Source organism: Desmodus rotundus, chromosome 8, assembly GCF_022682495.2.
Source record: "Desmodus rotundus isolate HL8 chromosome 8, HLdesRot8A.1, whole genome shotgun sequence".
Classification (NCBI taxonomy): Eukaryota; Metazoa; Chordata; class Mammalia; order Chiroptera; family Phyllostomidae; genus Desmodus; species Desmodus rotundus.
In genome coordinates, this window is record NC_071394.1 from 108,105,612 (window position 1) to 108,117,783 (window position 12,172).

Below are 12,172 nucleotides of genomic sequence, written 5' to 3' on the forward strand. Positions count from 1 at the left end.
CAACTGAAGAATTTAATGAGTTATGACAAGTGCTTAGGGCCATATCTAGGACATAGTAAGAGTTCAATAAATATTGCTATAGGGGTTTAACCTGCCCAGAAGAGAGTTATGTAATTTGCTTTGGGAGGCCCTGGAAAGGAGGTAGCCAAGGTCACTCTGATATATGTTAAATCCCTATCAAAGAATCTAAGTTGAAATTTTAAACAAATATCCTTTAGCCCTAGAAACAAGTTCACCGATACAACCTGTGAGCCTGGATGCCCAGGTTCTCCTTGGTAACCACGTTCGCCAGATTCTCCACGCACACCCTGTCAAAATGAGTAAGGTTTAGTGAGTAGTTCTCCAAGCATCTTTAGTTCCGACTGAAGGCAGCCTTCCCTACAAGACGTAGCCTGAAAGGCACAAGAGAAAGACAAAAACCATTTCATTGTCTATGCTCAGTGCTCTTTAAGACATGGAGCTGGAGAGGAATGGGGGCGGGAGTCCCACCCATGTGGGGAAATGTAAGACCAGATTCTTACTGTCTTTCCTAGGCTTTCTGCATTTCCTTCCAATGCCTCAGCTAGTGATGGAAGCAAAAACGCTTTGTTTAAACTACTCACACTCCCATTTAACATAGTAACTGGTTACTAAAAGCCCATCCATTCCTTTTAAGGAATGTGGACCAAATTCTTACTGCTGTTAAGGACCCTTATCCCATGTGAAGAAACGCAGAGGCTGAGCACAGCAACAACTGGGACATTCCAGAACAAAGGCCCAAAAGCACATAGAGAAATAGCAGAAAGCTGGCTTTAAAACCCTATAGGTTCTTAGAGCATTAACAGCTCCCTAGGCAAAGGGTGAGTCTTAAAATGATTCACCTGATAACTGATTTAATTTCTCCCTCAAATTAATATTTTCAGTTCTACAGAGAAGGTACATTTTCCAAGATTGAGGCTAATGCCCATGTTTTGAATTATTCTGTCTCCTTTCTCATGTTGACTAGGCTACTGATTGATTATTCAGATTTACAGAAAGAAAAAACTCTTAAACTAAGAAGGAATCAATATGTGGATCAATTACATGTGCTTCTTAAGTTTTTAAAACTATTCTGACAAATGGGAAGCACTTCTACTAATCATACTGTTACATTATTCTATTCTCCTAGAGTTGGTTTCTAGGGTTATCAGTATGAACCTGTTTTCAAAGGCATGCAGCTAGAAATTCGGAAACCGGCTGTGGAATGTTGTCTAAGTTGCACATTGCGTTAGTGACACTCATAATGCAACCTTTCTGAAAACAACGTGGCTCTCGATGGCAAAGCCCAGGCTCCTGAACTATAATTCCGTGTCTGTACATTTATATCAGGAAACCATTTAAGCAAAGCAAAAACAAGAACAAAACAAAAAACCTAAGATACAGTTTCTCTTTACATCACTGACGTGATAAGTAACGAAACAGAAATTACCAAGTTGTTTAGTAAATCATTGTTCTTTAACAGAATAAGGTACCATGTATTAAAGTGGTAATAGGAAGGTTTGGAAACATAGAAAAGCAGAATATAAAATAGTATATATGCATTATGATAATTACATATACAAGTAAAGGAAACACAAATTATTGCCAAAATAATCTATGCATTGATTTGTTTGCCATAATACAAGTTTTTCCATAAATAAAATCTCATTTAGATTTCCATTTCATTAGGCATCTTACAAAAGCCAGAATATCTCTTTTTATAGACAGTAATGAGACACATGTTCCAAGGCGCAGGAAATGTAATTTAGAGCTCAGCACCTCTGTAAGCTACACTCTTCCAGTAGTACTGGCTCACCGTAAGCAGGTTATAGTCTCAGAAACATAGACGAGTCTACTTAACCGATGCTCCAATATGTGGTTATCTAGAAAACTACTGATATATTGAATAAACCCAGTTCACCCTAGAGTCTACAAATCCCATGTGTTAAAAAAAAAAGTCAAAGCTTTAATAGGAAAAGGCAAACAACTATAGGGATCCAACAAGATTTCAATGTATTAAAGGGAGAGGCCTCCTATCAGAAACAGCAGTTTGCACACATTTCTCTCTGCTTCCAAAATGAGAGGTTGCTGCTCTGCAGTCGGTCCCAGTGAGACAACTACACGGAGGTCTAGGGAGCAATCCTTCGGGACTAGAGCAGGAGGGCACAGGGAGGGCCCGGGAAGAAGCCATCCAAGAAAAACAAACCTGACACGTTTGAATATATTGGGAGGTTAGCTGTCTTGTGAAAGAGTTTCACGATTAACCAATGATACACTCATAGAACACAAAGCAAGGGCAACTTTGGGGAGAAAGGGCGACTCCAACAGTTTTACAGATGTAAATAACGTTTACCCAGTTACCCTGGAAACCATGAACTGAGCTGACCAAGAGTAGAGGAAGTAAGTTTACTGCAAGCATGAGTGTGGGGACACTACATGGAGAAGGAGATGGACAGGTTAAGAAAAGTCTTTATCCCCCACAGCAGGAAATCGAACAAAACCAAACCAAACAGAAACAGACCTTTAGATACAGAGAACAAACTGACGGTTGCCTGAGGGGTGGGGGTAGGGAGATGGGTGGGAAAGGCGATGCAAAACTTTTAAAAGGAATGAAAGAAAAGAAAAGCCTTTTAGAACTAATCTTGTACCCAGCAAGGTTTACCATATAAAATGGAGGAAAAAAAAACATTCAGAAGGCTCCATCAACAAGAAAGTACAGGCTCACGATACATTGTAACCTAAAGCGCAGCCTGAACAAGAATCTGGGCTAGGAACTGGCTCATGGCCATACACTGCAAAACCAATGCATTTATTCTATAATAAATGTGTCATAACAGCACATTCGTTTAAGGTAAAACATAGAGATCTAGAGGAAGCAGGTTAGAAAAACAAAATTTTCTTTACTCTTGACTATAAAAACTTTAAGGGCTTACAGAATTCTTGGTCAGGGTCTAGCTGTGAAAATAAGACAGACAAATGAGCACACAGTGAGAGCCTGGAGGGGAACATGTTCTGATTCAGGAACACACTGGGTGAATCCAGGTCTAAACTCCAATCAACAGAGAAAAAAAGAAAGAAACAAATCAATAGAAAAACACCCCAAACTGAAAACCGACAAAAAGCAAAGTAGGCATGCCATTTAGGGAAAAGGCAACAATACCATAAGGAAAAGCCCACAGACATGAAAGCGGGTTCTCCTGAAGTTCTGGGATTCAGGGACACCAAGGGGAAAGAATGGGTAAGGAAATATTTTCCCTCATTAGCTTGAGAGCGCAAGGGGACTCTAAACTTATGCACAGGCTTGGCTCTGATGTAAATGAAAGAAAAAAGAAAGACCTAGGAGATGGAGTAACATAGGGAACAACCAGGAACAAGTGAGCAGAGGACCCCCTGTTCACGGGCATGTAGAGAAACTGCATATAGTATTACAAAGAATTAAATAATTCAAGAGTAGAAAATTCATTCCACTGCCTCAAGCCACTACATTTCTCTAAAACTTTGCTTGGTCAGTTGTAGTTTATTCTTTTCTACCTTCTAGGGGATAAAAAACAGTGGGATAAAATGTAATTTCTTTTTTTAAAAATGTATTTATTTATTTTCTTTAGAGAGAGGGAGAGGGAGAGAGAAAGAGAGGGAAAGAAACATTGATATGAGAAGAACATCGATCCGTTGCCTCTCGCGTGCCCCCAACTAGGGACCTGGCCCCCAGCTCAGGTTTCTGCCCTGACTGGGAATCAGTCAGTGGGACATCACCCAACCCACTGAGCCACACAAGTAAAGGCAGGTAAAATGATATTTCAGGACATTATTTATTTTACCAGTGTGAAGAATTCATAGCACGAAAGTTATCTAAGAATTTATTTCAAATCCTAACATTGTTTAAGAAATGGTATTTTACTTAGTGCCAACAAAACTTGTTTTGGATTTTTGAAACTTGGGATTTCTCCATAGCCATGGTTTTTCAACATTTTTGGTTTTAAGAAATAATAGTTCCTTAATACCAACAAAATTTGTCTGGATTTTTGAGACTTGGGATTTCTCAATATCCATGCTTTTTCAGTATTGTTGGTTTGAAGACATATAAGTCCCATTTTCTTTTTGTACGTAGCTCCTGGGCCAACACACACACACACACACACACACCCATTCACTCATCCCCAGGTTCAGAATTGCTGTAAGTCGATCTCTGACTCTTCCATCCTAAAATCATGAGAACATTAGAAAAAATAATACCAGCAGAGTGTGACCAGACTATGTTAGAGATAAGTCTTCCAATACATTTAACTCATATTTCCAAGAGCATTCTGATCTTTGGATCTGAATCCCATCTCCACCGATTATTAGCTATGCAGCTTCTGACAAGTAACTTCATTTTGCTAAACTTCTATTTCCTCTCTTATCCATCAAAAGTAACCCAGGGTGCTCATAACTCCTAGGGCTGTCGGCAGGTTTACATGAGATGTAAGTAAAAGTCTAATGCAGAGACTGGTGCTAGACAAATGCTTAGAAAAATATGATTTTCACCACAGATATCACCCCATCCCACCCTCAAGTCACGTCATTCTCCCTTTGGAAATAGTAAAACTCAAACTTTTCCCTTTGGTTAGTGACTACGACATTCCCTTATGTACCCTTAGGAAGTCTTCTTTAAATGGAAAAATCATCATTTTGGAGATAAAGCTATTATTTAAGGTACTCGCATTTTTCCCATCTAAATGAAATGTTATATATGGCCGCTGGACAGGGTGCAGAGAGGAACCACATAAACCTTCCCTCCTTCATGAAAAAAGATCCCTGGGGAAATTTCCCAGTGATCCTCAGGCAACCTCAGACAGCCCAACCAGTGCTTCCCTTGACCTCAGACAGAACTATCTGAAGTGCCATCAACGTGCAACAAGGAGCACCTCTTCCAGAAAGCACTGACCTTCAATCCTGGCAGACCTTGTCTTCCTCTTGACCCCTAAAAGTAGAAGGGAAATGTAGACCTTAGAGAAGAGAACAGCCAATTTTCACCCCACCCAACCTCCCTCTTCCACAAAAGCAGGTGAAATGTGCCCCCCGTGAGCAGTTACACCTACCTGTGGGCCAACATTTCCGGTTACCCCCTGAGGTCCATTGTAACCAGAACTTCCCTGAAAAGTAAAAGGTAAAGGGAAGACCAGTTTAGATATCTACATACTTTTGCATTTCTTCTCTAGGCATGGACTATCCAAAACAGAAGCCTGTAGCCACATGTGACTGTTAAGTTTAAACTGATTTAAATTTAATTTAATTTAAAATTTAGTTCCTCAGTTATACTAGGCACATTTCAAGCGTTCAGGAACTCCGTGTGGCTAGTGGCTACCACATTAAACATCACAGACAGAGAACATTCCCTTGATCTCCGAATGTTCTATTGGTCAGTACTCCTTCAGAGTGCTGATTTAATTCTGGTGTTTTAAAATACTCACACTGTGGGCCTCTTTCCCCAAAGATTGTTCATTTGACAACTCCTTAGGGCTCAACACGTTGGGTCAGTAGTCATACATGTTCTCCAACAAGCCATGCTTAATGTTTGAACAATACTAGCACTTCCTTTTCTACCTGCATCCTGGAGGGTACGGATCGGCAAATAGAAACGGAAGGTAGAAGAGCGTGTGTCTGCGCATATGGAGTGGTCCATAATGCAGATGATGAGGGAGGGAGAGGTCATACGCAGTCACAGTGGGAAACTGTCCAGTGCTCTCAAGTTCCTTAAGGTCAGAAGTGGGAAAACGTGTAGGGTCCAGAGAAAGAATGAGTTCATCTTTCAGGAGGAACGGAAACCACCTGATCGCAAATAGGGATGTCTTAGACTATTATTCAGTGAAGTCACATGCTAAGTCAATGAGAATGCATAAATTAGGAATGAATGTAAAATGCGGAAACAAAAACATTTTGTGCCAAGTGTTCTTCTGTCATTTATGACAGACTAACTTCTGAAATAATGTATGTATTCCACAATACGAAGAAAGTGTTAATTAAATCATTGTAGAAATGCTTATTGAAACAGCATAATTAAAAAATATCTATCAAAAGTTCATTAAGTAGAAAAACTGTGCCATAATATTGTTCTTTTCAAGTATGCTAAATTCCATGGAAGAATAAATGAACCCAAATACAAAGAAAGACAAAATGATGATTCCTCATTTTCTTATATTACCCTGGAACATTTTTTAATAAGTCCTTGAGGTCCTGATCTGACTCTCTCAGGGAGAGTAACTTCGCCACCAAAAAACTAGGAAAGTTAGTAAAGTGATGGTTTTCTTAGCTACTGGCACTATTGATTTTTTTCTCCACATTTCATTTTTCTGTATCCCCAAATATCTATTGTAAATGTTACTTTTATAATGGGAATTGTTTAAATAAAGTAGTTCATACCAGGGAGAAGGCTTTAGATATAGCATTCTCATAATTGGTCTAGATACAATAAAGATTCTTAAAATGTTTATTATTTTCTCATTTCAATAGTAAAGAGGTTTCTTTTTTATTTCATTTTTTATTTTTTATTTTTTGCAGTCAACATAACAAAGGAATTATTTGAGCCAATACAGGTACCACTGGGTAAAAGAATGTTTGGAAACAAAAAATTTACAGTCTCAGACAACTATTGTCCAAAATACTTAATCATTAGAAAGTGGGTCAAAGTATGTTCACAATAGATTAATCAAGTGACCAAATTAATGTATCAGTAATGAGACAGACTGACCTAGTGTCCCTCCTGGTGACTAAGAAGGGTACATTTCTTAATCTCCTACTAAAATTGATTGACTTGAATCTAGTCAGGAAGAAACAATCAAACAAATCCTAACTGAGAGATGTTTAGCAAAATAAACTGGTCTAGAATATCAATGTCATGTAAACAAAGGAATAAAGGGGCACAGTTGTGATTAAAAGACACAGCAGAGACGAAACAACCAGACACAGTACATAATCCTTGATTGGAACCCAGAACAATGACAATAAAAATAACCACAAGGGGCACTGTGGGTGCCACTGCGGAAATCTAACTATGGACTGTATGACAGAAGCAATTCTGCATCAATATTAAATTTCTTGAGTGCAATGATTGCATTGTGCTTATATAGGAGAATGTTCTTGTTTTTGAAAGATATTTATTGAATATTTAAAAGCAAAATGCCATGATACCTTCAATTAATCCTCAAATGGCTCGAACAGTAGCAGCTGGTTTTCATTGTGCTATTATACTTGCAACTACAAATTTTTCTATAGATTTAAATTTTTTCAAAATAAAAGCTAGGGTAAAAGTTATACAGGCTCAACGTAGAATCTTCCAACAATTTGGATAATGATGTCAATAAAGTGAAATGCGTAATTTCTGGGTGTTTATCCCCAGGTAATATAGATACAGATATGTTCAACCAGGTAGGACTCTTGTTGGCAACAGAGTTTTGTGATCTGTTTTTTTTTTCTTTTAATACTACATCATGAATGGTTTACTTGTTATGAAATAGTCTTCTAAATTATTTTTCATGGCTTAATAATATTCTATCGTGTGGATTCGCCATTGTTTTATAAAAGATCCCTTATCATAGGAAATCTAAGCAGTGTAGTGATTAAAAACCACTGCACTGATCATCCACGGATCTGAATCTTTAGATTGATTCATGCTTAACTTCTGGATAAACTTCTATAACCGGAAAGACTGGAGCAAAGGACACACACATAGGAAGCCATGGCAGACACAGCTGGCGGCTACTCAACACTCCCTCCCCTTTCTTCCTTGCTAAGAAAATCTCAGTTTTGTTTAGAGCAACGACTTGCCCAGCTCCAAGGGACAAATTATGACAAGACCAAGCCAATCATGGAAATCTCTTTTCCTTTGTTAGAGACTTGTGTTCTCTGGCTCTTTTAAAATGTGGCAAGAGAGCAGGCAGAGAGCACTGGGCCCAGCCAATGAGCTAAAGGAGCCGTAAAGAGAATATCGCTGGCAGTGCCCTGGTGAAAGAAAAGTCCCTTTCCTTCCGGCATTTTATGTAAAGGTGAAGGTAAAGTTCTTGGTCTGCCACGCCCGAGGACCACAGTGAGGATGGCACTGTGGAAAAAAAGGGCCAGAGGCCCTGACGACAACTCTGGGTTTTGACGGCATCACTGAGCTAGTGTCCCAAACCCGGAATCTCCTGTCCCTGGATTATCAAACGTGAGGTTTAGGTAAACACGGCCAGTCCACTTTTCTGTTACTTGTATATCGAAAACATAAACAAAAATCAGCGGTCCTAACTGATGTATGTTGCCTGACCGCCTTCCAAAAAGGTTGAATTGGTTTTCTTCCTCCCCCGAAGTGCTAAAGCATGGCTGGTTTTCACTCTTTCCCCAATGCCAGGTTTCTCCGTTTGGTTTGAAAGACTGCTGCCTCAGGACATATTCTCCAAAGGAATTGTGACTTCTCAAGGCTTTTTGGTCAGAGTCAAAACTAATACTGATGAAAGAGTGCCCCCTAGAGGGCTATCTTTAAATTCTTAGAGCACGCTTCCTTAAACTCAATCTGGTAGTAGAAACTGTGAGGAATGCAAATGCAAAATGACATGGTACCACCTCAGAGGGTGACAATTTTCATTGCATGCACAGTTCAGGGATCTGAAGTTCAAGGTTAACCCTTAGCTAAAGTCAGTGATGGAGACCTCTGAGAGCTGTGTGCATGAGGCTCTTCCCTTGGCCGTCTAGACTGAGTTCCTCCCCAGCTGTAAGACCATGAGTAAGCCATGGAACCAAAGCTCAATTTATGCACGAATCCTGACCTTTCTTCCCACAATAACCACTAACGGATGGAAACCCTGAAATGGTTTCCAATCTGCCCACCTTGCAGATGACAAAACTGAGGCCCAGATGATTTAAGGGTTGCTGCTCTGCTATCCTCTTACCTCAGTCCCATGGCTAAATGGGTTATTGTTATTGAGTGGATATTCACAGGGCTCTCTAATCTCAACTCACCCAAGAGAACCCTCTCAGCGGAGTTTGTCCAAATAACTGTAATTAACAACAGAATGAGAAAATCTTGCAGCAACTTGTAACAGTTTTCTCACATAGCTACATTATAATGACCTTGTTAACAACTGGATTTTATTCAGGACCCGGACATATATACAATGGGTGTGAACTAGCCACAATCCACGGAAGAGAACTGGTGTCCTAAGGGTTTGTCCAAGGGTACAAGCTGGAGTTTAAAGCAAACAGAGGCTGCTCTACAGTTGTAAACATGTTGGTATGCAGACCCCATTCCTGGAAATCGGGGATAATGTGATCTGAGAACTAGAGACTTGGGTTATTTTGGTCATTTTTCAGAGTCATGCATTTTAATGTCTAGGACATAAAAAATCTAAAAATGGCTTCCGACAAGTAAGCGTCTGTCAAGTTAACAAGTCTTTTTCCTTCTGTGATGTCTTCTGTCACGATGCTGTTAGTCTTTAGAACTAAACAGGATTCTATCTTTAAAAACAGCTAGTACTCAATTCACATCAATCAACATTGGCAGTGATGGGAAGCCAGCAGTGTAGTGAGCCTGAGCATCTTTTTTTAAGTATGTCTTATTGATTATGCTATTACAGTTGTCCCAATCTTTTCCTCCCTTTTATCCCACCTCTGACCTGCATCACGCCCACCTTCCAGCATTCACACCCCCTTAGTTCATGTCCATGGGTTGTACATATAAGTTCTTTGGCTTCTCCATTTCCTAAACTATTCTTAACCTCCCCCTGTCTATTTTATGCCTACCATTTATACTTCTTATTCCCTGTACCTTCTCCCCCATTCTTCCCCTCTCACTCCCCTTCAATAACCCTCTATGTGATCTCCGTTTCTCTGATTCTGTTCCTGTTCTAGCTGTTTGCTTAAATCAACACATCGTTATAAAATTGGAGGATTTTAAAACTGGAAAGATCTTAGAGATTACTGAGTCTGATGCTTTCATTTTGGATATGAAGAAACCAAGAATAAAGAAGTAAAGAAACATGTATTACTAGTGTGGTGGGTGATAAGATTTCTACCAAAAATACACACACACACACACACACACACACTCACGAGACAAGGATGCAAAGACAAGGATAAAGCAGGGATTAATATTCAGAGCTCTGTCTCCATGGACAATAGAGTCCTACAGGTTTGCTCTCTGGTTTTCTGTGCTGATCCAACCAGAAGGCCAAGCCTTCTGCACCAGCTAGTAACCTTCCCCATGTGTACCTGTATCCCCGAGCAAACAGAGACAATCTTACCTGCTGTCCACGCCTTCCTGTTTCTCCCTTAGGGCCTTGGATGTAACTATCAATTCCGGGATCCCCCTGGGAAAATAAAAGGTTATTTAGCTCAAATAGATAGGAAAGATGGAGAAAAAATTATAGGTAGCACGATCTTTTCTTAAAAGAAAGAAAGGCACCGAAGGAGACCCACTGTCACTGTCTAGACCTACTCAATAATCCCAAATAGGCAATGCAATTAAAGGTCCAACCTCTCTAAGAACCCAAAAGTTCTGTAAGATGGGTTTCCTCACAAATCCTTATTTGTTACAATACCAAGACAGGCTGAATGATGACTCATTAATGAATAATTCATTGTTCTGTGCCTTTGTACTTAAACAAACAATTTATAAGTCCCTAGATTAATGCAGTGGAAACCCCTCGACTACCACTCACAGGATCGCCCCTTAACCCAGCCTCTCCACGCTCTCCCGGTTGTCCAGGTGGTCCTGGCAAGCCCTTGAATCACAAAGAAAAAAAATGTGTCACTGTTTAAAATCATCTATTACCTAAAGGAAAGAAAACATTAAGAGGGAAACATGACAGTCAAATTAAAAGAGCAATTTAGTACTTGAACTTTTAAGCATTTACTGCCGAAGAGGTGAGGTTGGGACACAGAAAAGAACATACTTTCATTGGAAATCTAGGACATGCTTGACCCTAAGTGTGCATTGCCTCATTGAACCTTCACAACTCAGGCGCTTAGGCTCATGGAAGTGGAGCCCAGGTTTCCCTACTACCAAATCCCTTGATCTCTCCTCTCCTCCCTGATGCTCCCACACAGAAACACATGTAAGAAAAACAGAAAGGCTCTCTCCATCATGAACGTGGAAAGCATTAGCAGAGCAAGATCTCATAAAAAATAGAGAAAAAGAGAGAAAAGCGCTCCCAGAGCTCCTGACTGTTGTAGACAGGGAACCAGAGAGGCAAAGCAACTTGCCATAAGACTATGACATGATAAGCAAATGATTGCTTCTCTTAAAACCTGCCCTTAGTGGTACCATATCTGTGTAGCAGGTCCCACAGAGCCACAGAACCGTCCTCGGGTGATATGTGCGTGGGTCCGGAGAGTACACCTCACAGGCCACACTCTGAAAATAATGAAGTGGGATTCTTCTCTGAGACCTGGCTCTCAGACACACAAGGAATAAAATGTTTTCTAGGCTCCAAAAGAAGCTAGTCATAATGACTTGAGACTCCTCCTCACTTCTTTCCTGACCTGATAAAATAGTAAAAGGAAGTTACTTAATTGTAAATTCCCTTTTTGCTGCTTGATTTACTAGCTAGGCAAATTTCTTTGACTTCTCTAAGACAATTTTCTCATTTGTGAAACAGATATACCTATCTTATAGAGTTGTTACAGGGATTAAATGGAATGATAAATTAAAGTGCCAATTACAGAGCCTGGCATACAGTTCCTATTATGATTTGTCCAACTTTTCATCCCTTCTTTTTCTGACCCAGACACTGGCTTCCAGAGTAATCTTACAAACCTGTAGCTTTGAAAATGTCTTCCTTGCCTAGAAACTTTCGATAGCACCTGACTATGCAGTAGGAAAAAAAACTAAATATGGCATTAAATTGACTTCAGACTTTCCTCCCACTCTTTATACTTTTTATCTCACCTTCCACTCCTGTTGAATTGGAATCCTTATTTGTCTGAACCCACTTTGAGTTCTTCTAACTCTAAGGCTTTCCTTTTTCTTCATCTGGAACACAGATGTCTCTCTCATGGAGGTCTGGGTAAAAGATGTCTTGACTTCCCGTGTGCTCTGGAATGCCACAGTTCTCTCCACCCGTCAGCACCATTCTCAAATGCCACAGACCTTAGTGTGGAAGGTTGGTCTCTTGCCCACTTCTTTCCTCCCTCATCATCTGGTTGTTATTCATCCTTTAACTTTCAT

General features: G+C 40.0%; 1 protein-coding gene across 8 annotated transcripts in view; it reads right to left on the reverse strand.

The window, feature by feature from the left end:
* The window catches only part of LOC112309556 (collagen alpha-4(VI) chain), a 131,944-nt gene that overhangs the window by 36,101 nt on the left and 83,671 nt on the right, over positions 1 to 12,172 (reverse strand). For all 8 annotated transcript variants that reach the window (XM_053930296.1, XM_053930298.1, XM_053930292.1 and 5 more), the window contains 5 exons: positions 10,665 to 10,727; positions 10,248 to 10,313; positions 5,076 to 5,129; positions 4,922 to 4,957; positions 246 to 308 (listed from right to left, as the gene is read on the reverse strand). In XM_053930296.1, coding sequence (XP_053786271.1) covers positions 246 to 308; positions 4,922 to 4,957; positions 5,076 to 5,129; positions 10,248 to 10,313; positions 10,665 to 10,727 — 282 coding nt within the window. The remainder of the gene's footprint in view (positions 1 to 245; positions 309 to 4,921; positions 4,958 to 5,075; positions 5,130 to 10,247; positions 10,314 to 10,664; positions 10,728 to 12,172) is intronic.